Below are 21,467 nucleotides of genomic sequence, written 5' to 3'. Positions count from 1 at the left end.
AGGGGGAAGGGGGCGTGACCCTCAAAAGTTTGGGGACCGTTGCTATAATGGTTGCTTAATGCCAAGCGGCCTGTTCTACATTTTGGGAAAGATGCAAGGAAATAGGTATTAATAGCTACGTCTCTTAAGGAGAAAGAGATTTCATGCTATGAATATGATCAGCTACACCACTGTTACCTCCTCAGGGGGCTGTCTCAGCAAGAGGTGGTGTAGGGCAAGGCAGATTTCCCCTAACAGCTGTCAGTGGAGCTATGCGGCCTTACAGCAGCTAATGACCAGGCCCATTGTTTAGCCTGGTGTAACATAAATTACATCAATTTGGACCTTGCTGAAGAGTAGCTTGTGCTATCTCATCACAACAGGAAGATAGTGTGAACCTATATTGTACTTCAGGGGACACCAAATCCCTTTTGATAGTGTGTGGGGAGCCGTAAAGCTGCAGTGAATGGAACCTTTGAATGCAATGATGGATTTGGGATGTTTTTGTTGTTACAGGAAGCGCTTATCATGGCAAGCATGGATCATCCACACCTGGTGCGATTACTGGGCGTCTGCTTGAGCCCTACCATTCAGCTCGTCACTCAGCTGATGCCCCATGGCTGCTTGTTGGACTATGTTCACGAACACAAGGATAACATTGGCTCACAGCTCCTGCTGAACTGGTGTGTCCAGATAGCCAAGGTAAGGTCCTACCAATTTTTGGATGTTTCCAGGACTAAACAAATGAACACGGTCATTTCTGAAAGTCAGCAGTATCCATTCCTATGCAGAAAACAAGAGAGGAAAGTCTATTCTTCAAAGGCAGTTTGGTGATCTTTTTAATTACCTCCGTGCAATAATACAATACATTCTGGTGAGGTAACAATCTGACTCAGCCCCATACACAAAGCATTTTTTACTGTGGGGTTTTGGAAGATTTGAAGAGGAAAGGCCTCCTCTTCCCTAGATCCGAGTCCTGGCACAGAATGATTATGCAACCTCTTCTGCTGCTGCTTCAGTAAGTAAGAATGACGCCTTCAAAGTTCAGATGTATACTTGATTGCTCGAAGAGCGACAACTGAGAGGTACTAACAGTAGACCGTAAATCCAGCCTTAATATACTCTTTACACAGTAGTGTGTTGTTCATGAACTTGTTGCAACAAATAAGTTGGTGTTTAATGGCATGCTTAGGAACCACTTTTTTAGGTATCAGGTCACGATGAATGAAAAGATTTGGAAGTGTTAAGGGACTACAATTTGCATCCATTGTACACTACCAGGGTGGAATCTCTCTTGCACATATGTCAACCAGAGGGGTATGAAGGGACTTTAGTGTGTGTGTGTGACTGACTCTGAATCAGGTGCTAACTACTTGTACAATTATTTAAAAGTAACTTTTCCCAACAGAACAGAAAATGTTAGTAACTCCCATGTGAGTGCATGTTACAGATCATCCTTGGTGTCCAATCTGCAGAGGATAGGAGTCTGCTATAGCAGCTGTTAACAAATCCTGGCTCTTAGCTCAAGTTGTAGCAGCTTTAGCACTGGGGGGCCTACATTCAATCCCCAATGTGTCACACCAGGGGGAAGTCATCACAAAAATATTGTTGTGGAGTTTGTTTGCTTTTTGTTTTAACAAGTGAATATTATGCTTATGAAAGTGAAGCACCAATAGAGTTGTCCAATGCAAGATCCAGCCCTGCATTTGTGTGCCAGAAGGGAAAACTATCTGAGGGTTCAGACAGGCCCTTCTTTGCCCTCCAGCCTGTATCCCTATGTGGGGCAGAACACAAAGGCAGTCCTCTTGCCCTCTTCAAGGATTGCTCATTTTTTCAGGACTAGAGATTCCATCCTTTTTCATTGGCATTTTCAGGTACCTTGACAATGGGTGAAATTGCCTTAATGCTGGATATGGGAGGATAATCCAAAGAGATACCATGTAATTAATATTTAATAAATGTTTTCATGTTGCATCAAAGCTGTAGATGGGACAGGGAGGAAGACAAATAGGCAAAAATGTGTAGAGCTCTCCCTCTTTTTCATCTGCTCTCCACTCTCTTGATTATTGATGGTGGTTATTATTTATGACAAAACCCTTACTTAGTACCATACGCATAAAGATAACCTGCCTTTCTTTTCAAATGCTACACTACTAGCTGGTTGTGCAGTGTATATTAAGAACATAAGAACGGCTATACTGGGTCAGACCAAAGGTCCATCCAGCCTAGTATCCTGTCTACCAACAGTGGCCAATGCCAGGTATCCCAGAGGGAGTGAACCTAACAGGTAATGATCAAGTGATCTCTCTCCTGCCGTCCATCTCCACCCTCTGACAAACAGAGGCTAAGGACACCCTTCCTTACCCATCCTGGCTAATAGCCATTAATGGACTTATTGAGACCAAATCTATTACTCTGTAATAGCTATGTAGGGACGGGCTGATTCCATGCTGGAGCTGAAGCAGAACGGCAGTGATCAGTGGCAGAGGGTGCTGCCAGACACAGAGCACTTCTGAAAGGAATTCATTCAAAATTGAGGCCCCTTATTGATGTGATACATCCGACGAAGTGGGTATTCACCCACAAAAGCTCATGCTCCAAAACGTCTGTTAGTCTATAAGGTGCCACAGGACTCTTTGCTGCTTTTACAGATCCAGACTAACACGGCTACCCCTCTGATACTTGTGTGTATTCAGGCACTTTGTTTGAAAATTGTAGCCTAAAGCTTTTCTTGGTGTGTGTGTGTGTGTGTGTGTGTGTGTGTGTGTGTGTGTGTGTGTTGAGAGAAGGAAGTGAGGCATTACAAAGACTTAAAACTGAGCGATTAGGCTCTCCAGCACTCTAAGGAAGGGTAGACCAAATGCGTAATATTAACAGATGAACCATGAGGAAGAGGGAGGGAAATTCCCCGGAACGAAAGGTGGCCTATTAATGAGGAGAAGAAGCAAAGTTTAATTAATCCATCTTTCTCCACATCGCACTGGCATATGGTTAATTTTAATTTGGCCTCGTGTTACAGCATCAGGGTCATCTGCTTGGCTCCTCGCAAGGGAAACTGTTATGAACAGCTGTTTTTCTTGAAGCTGCATATTGCTTGCTAGACATAGTTGTCCTTTTACTTCTTTGTAGTCACAGCTTAATTGGATTTGCCTCCTCTTAGTTGCTTAATGTGCATCTCCCTTTATTTTGCCTGCCTTGCTTTCCGTGCGGGGATCACTATTGGTTTGCAGGAGGACTGAGAGCAGGAGACTCATACCTATTTCATGGGCATGTTCTCCATTCTGCTGGTGCTAGCTTACCAGTGCATTTCTATGGTACGTAGTGATGAGACGGCTCGTTTAGTTGGGAAGGTTTCCACACATGTTGAATGCTACTGCACCATGCTAGTGTGGCAAAAAAACAGTGATGGGTAAATCGCTGAGCGTTTAGATGCTTTCTTGAGCTCAAAGATTCTGATTGTGCCTGGCTTTTGAGTAGAAGGTTCACGGGGCGGGGAAAGGGTCACCATCAGCATATATGCACAAAGGTCAAGTGCAAGCAAGCCCTGAGTGTGTAATCAACATTAAGGTATCACAGAAGAGAAGAAATAGTGTGTGGGCTGGTTCTGACCCCTATCACATGCTAATGTTGCATAGCATTACCTCTGCATCACATGGCACTCCCCAATGGAAATTCCCAGACACCTTTCCTTGCAGCTCTCACGTGAGCTGGGTGTGTCTCACCAAATCAATTCTCTGCCATTGGTGCATCTCAATTCTTCCTATTCTCAGCCTGTGGCACAAAATAGTTCAGTCTAATCTAGGTTATTGGGTTAAATACAGTGATAACTGGATGGAGGTTAGTGGCTTGTGATGTGCAGGAGGTCAGAGGAAGATGGTCCCTTCTGGCCTTAGACAAGGCTGTCCATCATTTAAAGGCAGAGTATGGACAAATGTTTGGGGGTAATGATGATGAAAAGAATCTTTTGGAGCACAGCAGAGGAATTACCCTTAGTCCAAAAAATGGAATAAATGAGTAGCATAGATCCCAAGCACAGGAGAATAGCAGTGTCACTGTGCCACTCATCTGTCACCTTTAATGATCATGGGAATCAGTTGGCATTCTGAAAATAGAGAGATTCAGTTTGCCTTCGAATAGCCAAGTTGCCAGTGGAGTGAATGCTGAAACAGGCTGTTGCATCGAACTACGGTTTCTACTAGATAGCTGAGTGAAATGCTTTACCTTCTGGGAATCTATATCCACGGAGAACTCACAGTTCAGTTTGCAGGCTCCTTCTTGGCATGGGAATTTCTCTCACCTCTCACTTTTTTAGGCATGTTGAAAAGCTTTATTGTGTCTTTCTGAAGGCTACCAAAAATCCAGTCAGGTGTAACAGAACCGAAAGAATGTTCAATGACCTCCTAAATCAGTGGTTCTCAAACTTTGAGAACCCCTGTCCTAGATACACGCTCAGTTGCCTGAGGTGGCTTCTAAGGTCTGCCTTTCATGATGTGCACACTTTTTCATCCCATCTGGTTTTGAAGACAGTTTTTTCTAGCAAGAACAGAGATGAAGGAGGTGGGAGAGCCTTTATTTTTGGGGGTGGGTTTGTTTTTGGGAATGATTTAAAATCAAATTGCCATGACTGCAATATGCACTATTCCCACTGTCTTTCTCTGTCTGACATCATGCAGGCTGTTTCGTACTGAAGGCGTTGCTTCAGAGTTAACTAATGTTGCCTGGGTGCTCATTTCCAGCTCTCTGTATTTTCTTATAAGTAGATGCAAAAGCTAGAATGGAACTAGGCCTGGTTGCCAAGGTCAATACGTTTACGGTGATCTTCTTTTAAAATTGACTATAGGGTGGTTATTAAATATTTTCCACTTCCAGGTGAATGAGAGCTTAGCTGAATGTCTTTGCTTGCATGGATGGTGTATACTTCATTTTGATTATTAGATTATTGTAGACTAATGGTACTTTCTTTCCAGCAGTTTAACTTCTTATTCCAAAGATGAAAGTGACAGAAGCACAGCAACTTCATGTATTCTAAATAAAATATGACATTAGGCAGTAGCCAAAGCTATCTGCATACTAGCCTCCTCGTCTACAGAAACACCAAGTTCCTCCAGTGCTCCATGGGATACACAGTAGATGAATCATGTTCAGGTGTCTCACGTGGGAACTGAAGCGTTGCCTTTTAGCCCAGCGTTCTAATTGCTAAACATTCTATTGGCTTGAGGGTTCAGCTGTCATTGACTTTACTGAAGAAACTGAAGTGCAACAAAACAATAAGTCTGCCACCATTACTCACACAGTAAGAACCACTCAAGGTGGCCGGTTTAGTAGTCTCTGAGAACCTAAAAAGGCCATACTGGGTAAGACCAATGGTCCATCTAGCCCAGTATCCTGTCTTCTGACAGTGGCCAATGCCAGGTGATTCAGAGCAAATGAACAGAACAGGTAATCATCAAGTGATTTGTCCCAGGTCACCCATTCCCAGCTTTTGGCAAACAGAGGCTAGGGACACTCCGAGCATCAGGTTGAAATCCTGACAATCTTGGCTAATAGCCATTGATGGACCTATCCTCCAGATCATTTATGAATATGTTGAAAAGACTGGTCCCAGTGCAGATCCCTGGGGGACACCGATATTTAGCCAACTTCATTCTGAAAACTGACCATTTATTCCTACCGTTTGTTTTCTGTTCTTAACCAAAAGCAGCAAAGAGTCCTCTGGCACCTTATAGACTTCTGTTAGTCTATAAGGTGCCACAGGACTCTTTGCTGCTTTCACAGATCAGACTAACACGGCTACCCCTCTGATACTTGTTTTTAACCAGTTACTGATTACTCTTATCCCATGATTGCTTACTTTGCTTAAGAGCCTTGGGTGTGGAACCTTGTCAAAGGCTTTCTGAAAGTCCAAGTACACTATATCCACTGGGTCACCCTTGTCCACATTTGCTTAACCCCTCAATGAATTCTAATAGGTTGGTGAGGCATGATTTCCGTTTACAAAAGCCAGAATGACTCTTCCCCAACAATCATGTTCATCTAAGTCTGATAATTTTGTTCTTTAATATAGTTTCAACCAGTTTGCCTGGTGCTGAAGTTAGGCTTACTGGCCTGTCATTGCCAGGATCACCTCTGGAGCCTTTTAAAAAAAAATGGTGTCACATTAGCTATCCTCTAGTCATCTGGTACAGAAGTTGATTTAGATAATAGGTTACATACCACAGATAGTAATTCTGCAATTTCATATTTGAGTTACGTCAGAACTCTTGGGTGAATACCATCTGATCCTGGTGACTTATTACGCTTTGGTTTATGAATTTGTTCTAAAACATCCTCTGTTGACACCTCAATCGGGGACAGTCCCTCAGATTTGTCACCTAAAAAGAATGGCTCAGTTGTTGGAATCTCCCACATATCCTCTGCAGTGAAGACCGATGCAAATAATTCATATAGCTTCTCTGCAGTGGCCTTATCTTCCTTGAGTGTTCCTTTAGCACTTGGATCATCCAGTAGCCCCACTGATTGTTTGGCAGGCTTCCTACTTCAGATGTACCTAAACATTTTGTTGCTGTTAAACTTTCTGAGTCTTTAGCTATTTGCTCTTCAAATCCCTTTTTGGCCTGCCTGAGAAGTATGATGGAGTAAATGTTCACAGGGCTTGAAATGTTAGGACTGGTCATTCCAGAAATGGACTGAGGGCCCAATTTTTCAAAAGTTTGTAGGGACCTAAAATGCAAATAGGTGCTTAGTGGGATTTTGAAAAGTGCCTAGGCACTTAACTCTCAACTCTTGACTTTGAAAATCCCACTAGGTGAAATATCTGCATCTTTAAACACCTAAATATCTTTAGAGATCTGGCTCTTAGGAACTTAGTGTCTTTTTTATAAGTGCTCATTTCATACAAGCTTTTTAGTAAAATTACAGAGGCTGCAGTTTTCAAAGGTGTTTATGTGCTTTGTTCCTATTTATTTCAGTGAAAGTGTAAGCACCAAAATACCTTTAAAATCTGGCTGTAAGTCCTTAAGGTTACAGCATGTTGTACCTAACAATGTGAAATAAGTTATTCAAATTCAGCAAGATGAAAAACAGGTGCCATGTTGCATCAGAACTTGAAACCTTGAACAGTGACTAGCAGCTGACCAAGAGACCAAATATCCTTCCTAGCAAGTTGGTGGAAGCTCTTTGCTTGCTGTCACTTGAACCATTAAGGCTTGAGAAGAAGTCATACCTTATTGTGTGTGAAACACATGCAAGTAGAGCAAAATACTCTCTAAAGGCTTATACTCATACAGGGTCTGCAGCCACTAGGTAAGGCCACAAAACAAAGTGTCATTATTTTGGGTCAGATTCTGATATTGTTACTCAAAGTGACTAGTATCTTATTCTATCAGTGGTTCTGTTGAAGTAAATGTGTTATCTTGTGGTTTGAGGTGCTGCTGAGTGTGAGAGGCATATAAGTTGGGGAAGGAATAGTTCAGTGGTTTGAGCATTGGCCTGCTAAACCCAGGATTGTGAGCTCAATCCTTGAGCGGGCCATTTAGGGATCTGGGGCAAAAATCTGTCTGGGGTTTAGTCTTGCTTTGAACAGGGGATGGGACTAGATGATCTCCTGAGGTCCCTTCCAGCCCTGATATTCTATGGTGGGGAAACCTGCTCCATTATAATTACATTTATTTTATGGCCCTACCAAGGGGCAGTGAAAAACATTTATGTCCTGTCTTGAGCCCTGGTCCACAGGGCTCTGTGGAGCTAAAAGGATTCAATCTGCCTCTCAGGGATCTGCTAAATGGTGTCAGAATAGGAGCTGAACTCAGATAGAAGACCCCAGCCTGGGAGCTGATTGGCAGAATGCTGGGGGTTCTGATTGGTCCACAGCCCCTATTTAAACCCAGCACAAGAACATAAAGTTATCCATGCTCTGGACTGTGTGCCTTGTGCTTCCTGTTCCCTCTCCACTAGCCTGACTTCCTAGTAACCTGACCCTTCCTGCCTCCTGACACTCGACTCTTGGTTCTCCCTCTGGCCTGTCTCAGACTTTAACCTCCTGGTATCTGACTTGGTATGACTCCTGCTCTGACCACTAGGTCAGATCGCCCACATCCCGGTCATGACATACCCTGACAACTCTTAGCACGCTTGGATAATATTAATATAGGGCTCGCGTGTGATAGGAATAAGGATATTTTTTTTAATTGGATAGCTAACGTGGTAACCATTGATTCTGTCACACTTGCTCTCACTGAGCAGGAGTACCCATACCACACAGTTGTTCCAGTGAACGGACATGTGGCTGTCCTGGTATGTAGGCTGTGTTACTTTCCAAAGTGTTCCCTTCACATTCTGATGCAATGCGACACCTGTTTTCCATCCTGTTGAATGCTATTGGTTGGTTTTTCTTCGCTCGGTACAGCACACGGCAACCTGACAAACGCCTCATTGTCACTAAAAATCTTGTTTCAGATAAGTGCTTATGAATAAAACTGGATCTGTAGCCTTGCATACTGAAGTCCTAATTCACAGAGCAGGTACAGAGAGGAAGTGGCAGTGAATGCTAATGTGTGAAGCCCTACCAAGTGCTTCAACGCTGTTCTGAAATGACCACCTTTATAGATAGGGCTCCGTTCATTAGTACTATGTATTTATATTGTCATTAGGCCAACAGGGCCCAGCTGAGACCGCAGCCTCCCTGTGCAAAATCAGCGAGAGACAGTTTCTGCCCTGAAGAGCTTACAACCTAAATGGACAAGGCAGACAAAGGGTGGGAGGAGAAAACAAAAGCACAGAGTGGGGAAGTGACCTGCCCTAAATCACACAGCAAATGACTTAACCAAGTCTAGAATAGCACCCAGGTGTCCTGAGTCCCGGTCCAAGACCTTCCCCCATTCAATCTCTGGTCCCTCCTGAGGCTGCCAAGCAAGCGTATCACATTTTAGAGTACAGTAATTCCATAAGTATTACTTTAGAATAATAATAAGCCAAAGCAGAAGCAGTTTGATATAGTGGCATGCTGTGGAAGGAAAATCAAGTCCTGTGGGGGATTATTTTTACATCTTTTGAATATAAAAGCTTCTCAAATTACATCAACCTGAGGCCTGCACAACCTCAGTTATCCAGCTATCTAGAGAAAATGTTTGAAAATACCCTAGAAAATGGAATTGGAAAGAAAAGTCGCTGGGATCAAATTCACTGAAGCTAAAGTGTTAAAGGGAGACACAAATCCACATCCATGCTCCAGGTAAGAGTCCTCCCAAGGCACACGGGCCATGTTTTTCTCCAGGAGAATGGGTGACGTTGGTTTGCAGCAGGGGCTATATAGGAGGCCTCAAGCCAAAGGTTGCTGAGGCAATGCCTGAATTCGGTGCATCTTCCTGCTACCTTGGCCAAACCTCTCTCTTAGTGAGCTCTGCTCACTTTATGGGTCCCACTGACCTCCTACAATTGGCAAATGGGATCTCATGGCTGCTTTCTGCCACTGTAACTTCCCTCCATGCCAGACTTTTTAGCTGAGTATTTTTTAGTCACCTGGGGTGAAGATTCAAAGCCGGATCATCTTCTGGTGTAAATCTAGTGATTTCAGAAGAATTATATTGATTAACACCAGCTGAGAAGCTGGTCCAGAAGCGGTGCCTGTTGTACGGCTGATTTCGCATCTCTCGCGTGCGTTCGTTTCAGTCTCCACTGCAGACTACATGAAAAGTGAGGGATGCTGGAAAGAAAAGGCAGCTGAGATTAAGGACGCGGTTAGGAGAGGAGCTGTTTGACTCTCTTTGTGAGGATTTGATTGATAAGCAATGGCTTGCTGGAGACCGCTTTTGTTATTTTGCAGCAGTCAGGGGTGAGGGCTGGACAGAATGTGTGTGCAATGAGAGGAAACGGGTGAATGGGAAGGTTGCAAGGAGCTGAAGAGGAGTGGCTGTGGTTCAAGGTCTTCCTTTTTCATTCAGGATCCCTAGCCTACCGCTCAGCGACTTACTCCATCACGGAGTGAACAAAGGATGAGTTTAATGACAGTCATCTATCAGCTGTCCACATTTTAAGCGTCAAGATGTCTCTATTCCCAAAGCTCCTTGCCATGACAAGGCTAATTGTATAATTGTAATGCTATACCAGTCCCACTCGACACACTCACACTGGTAAGGAGCAGGGCTAAGGGCTGTGATAATTATCACTCCAAGCAAGTACATTAGCATAAATGTAGTTTACTAATGGGGCTGCTCTGTTAGGAAGTTCAGCATGTAGAAGAGTCTGGTTTAAACCAAGGACTATGAAATTCAAGCCATATTGAAACAATGACTTATTTGTGTCAAGCAGCAAAATCAAAATACGTGGGAAAGGTATATTTTTTGTACGACATTGAATTCACACATCTATTCACAATGTTCTGTACGCATAATTATCACCTTCCGTCTTCTGCTGGCAGGCTGGGGATGTCTACAGAGAGCAAATTGAAAAGAGGGGCAGCCATTCTGCTTCTGGTGCCCCTGGAGAGCTGTGTTGAAAGAGGCTATTCCCACTGGGTCAGGGATAGGATCACCCACCCTGGCACCTGGTTTAGTAGCAAACACACCCAGATACAGAGAGAGATTTATGCTTGAGAAACACTAGCCAAAAACAGGTCAATCCAGGGCGAACCTGGGAAAATAATTTTGCAACCCACCCCCACCCTACCCTAAAATTTATGCCCCTCTGAATTTTAAACTCCTTTCCACTGTGATTACATCACTATGCACGGGATTGGCCTTGGGGGAAGGGGGTTGGAGAGGCTACTGAAATGAGTTTTTTGGGAAGACCCCAAACTTAATCGAAGCACCTTTATATTGAAAGTGGGTGAGGAACAAAATTCACAGCTCAGATCACACCTCCCCACATGGAAAAATTTCTGTGCTCGTATAATTTTCAGAATGATGGACCGCAACCCAACACCAGCCTTTTCTGCTGCTGAAGCAGAGCCCAGCTTCTTATGCTAGGGTAGGGAAGAGCTACTGATATCTAAGGCTTTTTTTTTCAAGACACATTTCTCCAAATAAACCTAGGGACTGGGTCCTTAGTAGTATTGCAATAGCAGCTAGCAGCCTCCAGACAAGATCAGAACCCTTAGGTGCTGTGCAAATCCACAGTGAGAGACAGTCCTTACCCTGTTTACAATCTAGACAGATAAAGAATGAGAAGGGAAACAGAGGCACGGACAAGGGAAGTGACTTAACCTGGGTCACAGGCGGGTCCCTTTATTGCACACGGCTATGGGGGTGTGTCAGCAAAGAAGCTAATTCAGCTACAGGGAGGGCATTGTCATGGCAGGAGGAGCCCCAGTTTCAGAATCAGTTTGTTACACCTCTAAAAAATCAAGTAAACCTCTGCCGTGGTTTCTTGGGCTCCAAAAGCCAGCCCGCCCTGCATGAATAATCGGCCATTGCTAGGAAAAATCAAAGTGACAGCTCTTCAGCTCTTCATGTTTTCTAGTCTAATTTCACAATGGCACGGAGCTAGACAATTTACTGTTTTGTTAAATGAACGCTGAGCTTAGCACTGACTTTTATAGGGGCTCCAATACTGGGGACCGAAGGCTGTTGGCTCAGTAGGCCCCAAAGGCTTGTTCCGCCCTAAAATACCAACACTGGCATCAAGTGTACTGAACGACTGTGGGGGGGAAAATATGATATTCCTAGCAATCCCCAACAGACAGGCTTGGGAAAGCATGATTGAAAATCACTCCTAAATCAAATTCAAGATGTTATAGCAGCACCTGCTAGGGTCTGTCAGGATTTCCATTATAAACCCATATTTTGGAGGTTGATAACTTAGCCATAAATATTCGCTCTGGGCTGTGACTTGGCATAAAAAGTCTCAGCCCAAAGCATTGTTGGTTGTTATTCAAGACATATATGTATTGAGTTATTTCTAAGTTGCTGGAATGCAAAAGTAAAAGCTGGATGCCTTTTGTATCCCTATAAATTAAAAATGATTTTTCTCCTGTATAATAAAAAGTTGAAAGACATAAACCGATAATGCAGCTTATCCTATTTGCAATGAATGGCCAGGACACTAAAGTTTGCAAAGTGGATATTGTAAATTTGAATAGATAAATGCCCATATCAATCCTTCACTATAAATTTTGGATCCATATTAATATGCTAATTTGTTCTGTTCCTTATATCTTCACCACTGGACACAGGGGTTCCAAAAGGCCTCTAAAGTTATGTCTACACAGCAAAGAAAAACCCATGACTGGCCTGTGCCAGCCGACTCACCCCAACCCCTCCCACCCTGCAGGGTTCTTCAGAAGTCAACACAGCAGTGAAACAGCCCCGCAGCCTGAGTCGGCTGGCATGGGCCAGCCGTGAGTTTTTCTGTGCTGTGTGGACATACCCAATCTCTGCGGAACCATGGCGGTTCTGTTGGGTGGTGGCAAGGCAGCTATGGGGCAAATACAACCCGCTGGCCAGGGTGTGTTACATGTCCCCAATCCACAGGTGACGTGAGGCTGGTGTAGCCCCCCCAGCCACAGAGTTTAACTCCTTAGATCAAGCTGTAGAGAAATAAGCTGCACTGGCCAGTGTACAGGAGACAGCTTTGAGCGGGAGTAGTGGCCAAGTGAAGGCTGCTTTTTCCCCTCCCCTTTCCCTCCTTATTGTGACCTGTAATAGCGGTAACCTGTGTCAGGGAATAGGAGTCATTTTACACCCTTGAACTCCCCTGCTCCTGCCAAGGGCATGATTCTGCCCAGTGTAAAGACCTCACAGCCTAGCCCTGTGCTAATATTCCTCTTCTGGCCACAGAACGTAGCGGTGCAGCTGCTGCGAGAATGCGATGTGTCGCACTCAATGCATTTTAAAGGAACAGATCCCCCAGTGTGCGCAATTGAATACAGTGCTGACAGCAAACAGTCAGTTCAATAGCTGCTGCGTAAACTGTTCATAAAAGTGCTGCCCATTTAGAAGAATGTAGTTTCTGGGGATGCTGTATAATCTCCATTGCATTGTGTGTGCAAGTGTGTCCCTGTGTACTACAGAAGACCAAGGTTAGCCTGTTTAATGAAATGTGAGGGGGAACCGGGCTGTTCTAACTGGCTGCTGGCACCATTTCAGGTGTCATAACAGCGCTCATACCTACAGGGTCATCTGGCAGTCAGGTGTCATTAGTCAACACTCCCTCTCTTCCCATCTGTTTCTGTCTAGCCTGTTTGTGGAAATTAGCTCTCAGTATGCAGCAATTCCCACTGTGGTCCTGGTTTTCTTTCTGCATCCTATGACCTTCTTCTTACCTGAGACCGTATCTTTGCCTGTATTGGATCATTTGGTCTAGAATCCTCATTGCTTTTGCTTTTATTTACCAATTGTCAATGCTGCAGGATAATTAAAGAGAGAGAGGCTCATATAATATACAGTGGCCAATTATAGCCTGCCATCCGGCAACAAATTATTAGCTCCTAACTAGAGCTGGTTGGAAAATGGATTTTCTGGCCTATGGAAAATTATAAGATTTCAAAATAAAAATCATCTCAGATCAGAACAAACCCCGCAAATGATTTTTTTTTGGTAAAAAAAATCCAAAAAATGGATAGTCAACTAAAATATTTTGTTTTAATAAATTTGAAATGTTTTGCATAGATTTCAAACCTTTTTAAAATTTTTAATATAACAAATTTCTAAACAAAGTGTCATTTTGAAATAAAAATGTGATACCTTTGGTTCTGAAAATGTCAAAAAGGAATAGAAAGGCATTTTTGACATGTTCTTTTCCATTTTTTTTTCAAAATGAAATTGCGTCTAAATCAATACAATTTTGGTAAAAACTTCGGTTTCAAAATGACATTTTCTGACAGAAAACTGTTTTACACAAAAACTTTGTCTGCCTGTGCTCAGAACTGGATGATGCTCTGTAATGGGATCCGGGACTGTCTTTGCAACCAGGCTCATGCTGAATTACTTGCATTGTAAATTCCTTAAGGCAGGGATCCTCTCTTTGTGTCCTGAACAGCATCCCATCAGTGCTCAACACATAATAATTAATTAATTAATTAATTAATAAACAGGACTTGTTGTAGGCACAGGGAGGAATTGGCAGAGAGAAGGGGAAATGAAACATTAGGAGGGAACCTGGAAAGGGGCAGTAACTGTGAATTTCAGGACATTTGGGAATGAAGGCTGCTTATGTATCAGGAGTCATTGGGAGGTCTGTGCAGAGGGTGGTTATAATAGAATTTGTCTGTGTCCAGGGTCTGGAGGGTACACAAATAATTCAGGGTTTGCTCTTGTGGTTTGATGTCAGGAGAACTTTGCGTTCATAGAATCATAGAATTCAAGATCAGAAGGGACCATTATGATCATCTAGTCTGACCTCCTGCAAGATGCAGGCCGTATAAGCCGATCCACCCACTTCTGAACTAATTCTCTCCCTTGACTCTGCTGCTGAATGCTCCAAATCATGATTTAAAGACTTCAAGTAGCAGATAATCCACCAGCAAGCGACCCCTGCCCCATGCTTCGGAGGAAGGCGAAAAACCTCCAGGGCCACTGCCAATCTACCCTGGAGGAAAATTCCTTCCCGACCCCAAATATGGCGATCAGCTGAACCCCGAGCATGTGGGCAAGACTCTCCAGCCAGACCCTCTGGAAAAGGCTAACAATATCCCAACATTGACCCTTTGTACTAATTACCAGTGTGGCACGTTATTGACCTATTGACTAAGCCCGTTATCCTATCATACCATCCCCTCCATAAACTTATCCAGCTTAATCTTAAAGTCATGGAGGTCCTTCGCCCTCACTGTTTCCCTCGGTAGGCTGTTCCAGAATTGCACTCCTCTGATGGTTAGAAACCTTCGTCTAATTTCAAGCCTAAATTTCCTGACTGACAATTTATATCCGTTTGTCCTCGTGTCCACATTAGCACTGAGCTGAAATAATTCCTCTCCTTCCCTGGTATTTATCCCTCTGATATATTTAAAGAATGCAATCATATCTCCTCTTATCCTTCTTTTGGTTAAGGAAAACAAACCGAGCTCCTCAAGCCTCCTTTCATACAACAGGCTCTCCATTCCTCGGATCATTCTAGTGGCCCTTCTTTGTACCCGTTCCAGTTTGAATTCATCCTTCTTAAACATGGGAGACCAAAACTGCACACAATACTCCAAATGAGGTCTCACCAACGCCTTATATAACGGGACTAGCACCTCCTTATCTCTACTAGAAATACCTCGCCTAATGCATCCCAAGACCGCATTAGCTTTTTTAACGGCCACATCACATTGCCTACTCATAGTCATCCTACGATCAACCAGGACTCCTAGGTCCTTCTCCTCGTCCGTTACTTCCAACTGGTGCGTCCCCAGCTTATAACTAAAATTCTTGTTAGTCATCCCTAAATGCATAACCTTACTCTTCTCATTATTGAATTTCATCCTGTTACTAATACTCCAGTTTACAAGGTCATCCAAATCTCCCTGGAGGATATCCCGATCCTTTTCCGAATTGGCAATACCTCCCAACTTGGTGTCATCCGCAAACTTTATCAGCCCACTCCTACTTTTGGTTCCGAGGTCAGCAATAAATAGATTAAATAAAATCGGACCCAAAACCGAACCTTGAGGAACTCCACTGGTAACCCCCCTCCAACCCGACAGATCACCCTTCAATACGACCCTCTGCAGTCTCCCCTTTAACCAGCTCCTTATCCACCTCTGGATTTTCATTTCGATCCCCATCTTTTCCAATTTAACCAGTAATTCCTCATGCGGTACCGTATCAAACACCTTACTGAAATCAAGATATATTAGATCCACCGCATTTCCCTTGTCTAAAAAATCTGTTACTTTCTCAAAGAAGGAGATCAGGTTGGTTTGGCATGATCTACCTTTCGTAAAACCATGCTGTAATTTGTCCCAGTTGCCATCGGCCTCAAGGTCCATAACCACTCTCTCCTTTAAAATTTTTTCCATGACTTTGCATACTACAGATGTTAAACTAACAGGCCTGTAGTTACCTGGGTCACTTTTTTTCCCCTTCTTGAATATAGGAACTATATTAGCTAATCTCCAGTCAAACGGTACAACCCCCGAGTTTAGAGATTTATTAAAAATCATCGCTAACGGGCTTGCAATTTCACTCGCCAATTCCCTTAATATTCTAGGATGAAGATTATCCGGGCCCCCTGATTTACTTCCGTTAAGCTGTTCAAGTTTGGCTTCTACCTCAGATACCATAATGTCTACCCCCATATCTTCATTCCCGTCAGTCCCTCTACCACTATTCCATAGCCCTTCATTAGCCTCATTAAAGACCGAGGCAAAATATTCGTTTAGATATTGTGCCATGCCAAGATTATCCCTAATCTCCACTCCGTTTAAAGTTTTAAGCGGTCCCACTTCTTCCTTCTTGGTTTTCTTCCTATTTATATGGCTAAAAAACCTTTTGCTATTGGTTTTAATCCCCTTTGCTAGGTCCATCTCCACCCGGCTCTTTGCCTTTCTCACTGCTTCCCTACACCCTCTGACCTCAATAAGGTAGGTTTCTTTGCTGATCCCTCCCATTTTCCACTCCTTGTACGCTTTCTGTTTTTTCTTAATCACCCCTCTGAGACGCTTGCTCATCCAGCTCGGTCTAAAACTGCTACCTACGAACTGTTTTCCCTTTCTCGGGATACAGGCCTCTGACAGCTCCTGCAACTTCAACCTGAAGTAACCCCAGGCGTCTTCCGCCTTTAGATCCCTAAATATGTTAGTCCAATCCACTTCCCTAACTAGTCACCGTAATTTAGTAAAGTTAGCCCTTTTGAAATCGTAAACCTTAGTCTCAGATGCAATTTTGTTTATCCTTCCATTTATTTTGAACCGAATTAGCTCATGATCACTCGAGCCAAGGTTGTCCCCTACAACTATTTCCTCAACAAGGTCCTCGTTACTCACCAAAATCAGATCTAAAATGGCATCCCCCCTCGTTGGTTCAGCAACTACTTGATGAAGGAATTCATCAGCTATCACATCTAGGAAAAGCTGAGCCCTATTATTATTACTAGCATTTGTTTCCCAATCTATATCCGGGAAGTTAAAGTCTCCCATGATCATACAGGTCCTATTAGTATTTACCTCCTTAAAAACATTAAAGAGCTCTCTATCCATATCCAGGCTAGATCCCGGCGGTCTATAGCACACCCCAATCACTATCCCAGGGGACGCTCTAATAGTTTTCTTCCCCAATGTCATTGACGTTATTGTGCCAGCTCAGTGCTAATGTTGTACAGTGTACAGCTTTGTGTCATCATTCCTCCTTAATGAAATGCGATAGCGTTCACATCTCTGTGCATTACTCTAACGTGCACCACTGATCCACCTGGTGAAATAGCTTGACTTGAAAGACAAAAGAAAAGTCCCCTTTCACCTGTGCCAACTTGTGCATTCACCTGTATATTCAGTTGTGTGTAGGTCACAAAAATAAACTCGAGCTGGAAGCTGAAGTCCTTAGGACCGTGCAACGGTGGTTTTGAGCATAGCTCTGGTACATAGATATACATAGAATCATACATTTTTCATCATGATTGATGCAATCTGTGATAACTGAGCACCTCCTTTCAGTCTGGTGTGGCACTATACGTGTGCCACGGCTTCATTTCGCCAAGTGGAGCAGCAGTAGCTTTCAATTTGGCAGCCTAGTGCAAGGAGAAGCCAGCACACATTAACCAGTGGCCATGTCCCTCTTAATAAGGCTTCAGCCCTTGAATCATTGCAGCGAACAGTTCTTCATTCTAGGAATCACTACAGTAATAATTTCATCAGGCCCCAGGCTCAGCGATCCCAAATTTACAGCCTATACCCAAGTCTCAGGTTAGGCTTTCCCCAGATGCCACAGGGAGCAACTGTCCCAGCTTCTCCCCTGAACTCCACTTCCTGTTCCTGTTTTTATATCACTCAGCCTTAGGGCCTTGTTGATTAACCCCTGCCTGCAGGCTCCAACCGGTCCCTTAAAGGGATAATACCTACTCTTTCACTGCCCACATCACTATAGTAGTGCCTCATAATTCTTAGTGTATTTACCCTACAACATCACCATTAGGAAGGAAAGTATTTCCATTTTATACACGACAAACTATGGCATTGAGAGGCCAATGCTACATAGACAGTCTGTGGCAGAGCAGGTCTCTCTGGTATAATGAGTCTCAGGCAAGTGCTAACCACTGGATAGGGTGACCAGATGTCTCAATTTTATAGGGACTGTCCTGATATTCGGGGCTTTATCTTATATAGGCGCCTATTGCCCCGTAATCTACTTGCCCAATTTTTCACACTTGCTATTTGGTCACCTGACCACTGGGTCATCCTACCTGCCTGGAAAGAGTGAATGCAACAGACATAAAAGAACTTAAACCTCTATCAGTGAGGCTTTATTGCTACTAAAATAGAAGAAAAATCTCTGAGCTGAGGTTGGTGTTGAGAGATAGCAAGTGAAATGCCATAGGGTTAGGAAGAAATCCGAAGAAATATAAAAACCCTGCAGATGCCCGCTTCTGCAATCATATATTAAATAACTTTTTGCCCATTTTCTACCTCAGGAAAATAGGGCCTATCAGATTTTAGACTTTCTTTAAAAGAAAACAAGTAGTAACTGGATGGATACTCGTGCCTCAATCAGTTCTTTGTGAAAGGAAAAAACCTTAGTCCCTGATCCTGCAACGAGCTTCATGCAGTCAGATGACTGTGCCCACACAGAAGCCACCTAAAGTCAAGGCAAGAGAAGTCAAAATGAATGCTTTGCATGCACTTCTCTCTTTCCTATTGAGGGACTTCCATCTTGAGATTCCCTGATGAACCCTTCTTGTGGCAGTATGACATGAAGAGGGGGTGATTCCTGAGCTAGCTCAGAATTTAGGGCTTTATATGTTAGAATTCATTACATCATTCTGAATATAAAAATAACTATATTCAGAGCCATGGATGAACATTTGACAGGTTTGATGATTTATTTTAAATATTATCTGAATCTCTCTAATCTGGAATTCTAGCTAGAAATCATGTGACATCCAGTACTTCCTGGTTTTGTCCACCTCTGAGATTTGTTTTTCTCTTGGTGTTGATTTGAATCAGCTGAGAATCTGGCCCATGTTTTGGCTTAATAGAGCTATGCCAAGTTCACCATCTGACGACTTGTCCACTCAGTGCAGATACATTTTAAAAAGAGGGAGAAAGAGAATTGTGTATTTTTTCAAAGCTAGAAATTGGCTCAAATCACAGATCTAGAAGCTCGACACTTTGAGGAAATTTGCATGTGGATTCAGATGTGAGCTTTGCAGCCCTAGATTATTAATAGGACAACCCAAAATCCTGGGGAAAAAAATGTTTCCAAGCTTTCGGGTAGAGAGTGGAGTTGCCAACCCTCCCGAATTGGCCAGGAGTCTCCCAGAATTGGAATTGATCTCCCAGTGGCTACTGAAACCAATCCGGGGGATTTTAATAGCCCACTAAAACTGTGGTCAGCGGCGCAGCAGGGCTAAGGCAGACTCCCTACCTGCTGTGGCTCCATGTGGCTCCGTGTGGCTCCTGGAATTGATCGGCATGTATGGCTCCTGGGCCCAGGGGCAACCAGGGGGTCTCTGCGTGCCGCCCCAACCCTGAGCACTAATTCCACAGCTTTCATTGGCCAGGAACTGCAGCCAATGAGAGCTGTGGGGGCGGTGCCTGCTGACGGGGCAGTGCACAGAGCCACCTGGCCGCCCTTGAGCCTAGGAGCTGAACATGCCAATTGCTTCCAGGAGCTGCCTGAGGTAAGCTGGAGCCCGCACCCCAAGCCCCTGCTCCAGCCCTGAGCCCCCTCCTACACCCAAACTCCCTCCCACAGCCCACACCCTGAACGCCTCCTGCACCCCAACCCTGACCCAGCCCTGAGCCCCCTCCAACTCGCTCCCAGAGCCTGCATCCCGCACCCCCTCCTGCTTCCCAACCCCCTGTCCCAGACTCAGCCTGGACCCCCCGACACACTCCAGACTCCTCAACCCACACCCAGCCCAGAGCCTGCACCCCCTCTCTAACCCCCTCCCTGGCCCAGCCTGGTGAAAGTGAGTGAGGGTGGGGGAGAGTGAGCGACGCAGGGAGGGGGGATGGAGTGACCAGACGGCAGGGCCTTGGAGAAGGGGGCCAGGGCAGGGGCAGAGCCTCAGGGGCAGGAGTGCAATTAGACAGTTGGAAACCTTAATAGAGTCCTGATATGCAATGTGCAGCTCTGGCCTATTTCTGCTTGAAGAAGATCAAGGTTTGGTTTACACTGTGGCAATAGTTGGGATTGGTTCTTTCACTCTCCCTGGTTCATTCATCCTTCATTGACATAGGTTCAGACTGGATACCTTTACTCACATGGAATAGTATATTAGTCTGTGAGTAGTCTCACTGAAATCACTGTGACTGCCCCTGGAGTGAGAGATTACTCTGTGGGAGAAAAGGTATCTAGCCTATTGTGTTGAGTCTCTAGCAAAATCAATGAGATGTAGACTTCCATTCTGTTCTTTTCTTACCCAGTTGAATCAAAGTATTGTCCTGGGCCTGATATCAGTAAATCATGATTCATGTACTGTCGGTGGCACACACACACTGCAAGACTAGCACGTAATGGAGTTCTTTAATGAAGAATGTATTATTTTTAACCTAAAAGTGTTCGAGTTCACATTATAGGCTAATGACCCATAACTTTTCATCTGAGGAACAGGCATGTCTGAAAAACAACCTAAAACAAATAGTAGTTCTGGGTTTGGTGGCTATATTCAAATATACGCGTTTATAGACATGAAAACATCCTTGGACACAGACTGCCTTGCGCACTACATTTCATTCGGAAGGGAATACATTGCCAATCCACTCCCTGTGTCTTACACATCCCTCTTGTCTTACAGCTCCCTTAGTCCCTTCTGTGATGCCCAGGCTTGTGCCTTCTTTCGCACGTCCCCCTCTCTGAAGAACAATATCTCACTTCCTGTCTATCGAGGCTCCTGCTCCCACCTCTTCTTTCCTCTTCACGTTCCATTTCTCCCAGGAACACCGTATTTCCTTCCTTCCTTCTTCATAGTCTGTCCTCACTCTCTTCAATTTTTCTCCCGTATTTTGTCCTATCTTTGTAAAACTGTATTCTCCTTGGGGCAGGGCATGTGTTATACTCTGTCAAGTGAATGCTAATTTTGACATATAGTTTAAAAAATGTAATAATAGGAAGGCAAAGACGGTTGATAATGGAAATTGTGAGAGAGCTTTATTCTGACAGCTCTGTTACCAGAGTGTAATTATTTCCGTTTATCTCTCTCTCCCAACCTGTGTAGCGAATACAGATTTATCTTCTGGGTTTGAGAATATTGCTCCAGAACACTACATTTTATGGGGGGAAAGGAAGTATGTTTGTATTCTTGGATATGAGGGGAAGAACTAAGTTCTTTGGACTTAGTCCTGTGTGCCATGCTAAAACAAAACTTACTGAGGGGAATTTTGCCTGAGCAAGTGGTAGAGGATTAGGTCCTGTGTACAT

The 21,467-nt window shown here is 44.0% G+C and overlaps 1 protein-coding gene across 1 annotated transcript in view; it reads left to right on the top strand.

Annotated features, from left to right (window-relative positions):
• Positions 1-21,467, top strand: part of ERBB4 (erb-b2 receptor tyrosine kinase 4) — a 981,920-nt gene that overhangs the window by 839,352 nt on the left and 121,101 nt on the right. Inside the window, exon 20 of the mRNA XM_044978382.1 lies at positions 496-681. Coding sequence (XP_044834317.1) covers positions 496-681 — 186 coding nt within the window. The remainder of the gene's footprint in view (positions 1-495; positions 682-21,467) is intronic.

This window comes from Mauremys mutica, chromosome 10, assembly GCF_020497125.1.
Source record: "Mauremys mutica isolate MM-2020 ecotype Southern chromosome 10, ASM2049712v1, whole genome shotgun sequence".
NCBI lineage: Eukaryota > Metazoa > Chordata > Testudines > Geoemydidae > Mauremys > Mauremys mutica.
Note: the sequence above shows the minus strand (reverse complement) of the source record. Positions and strands in the feature narration are given on the sequence as shown.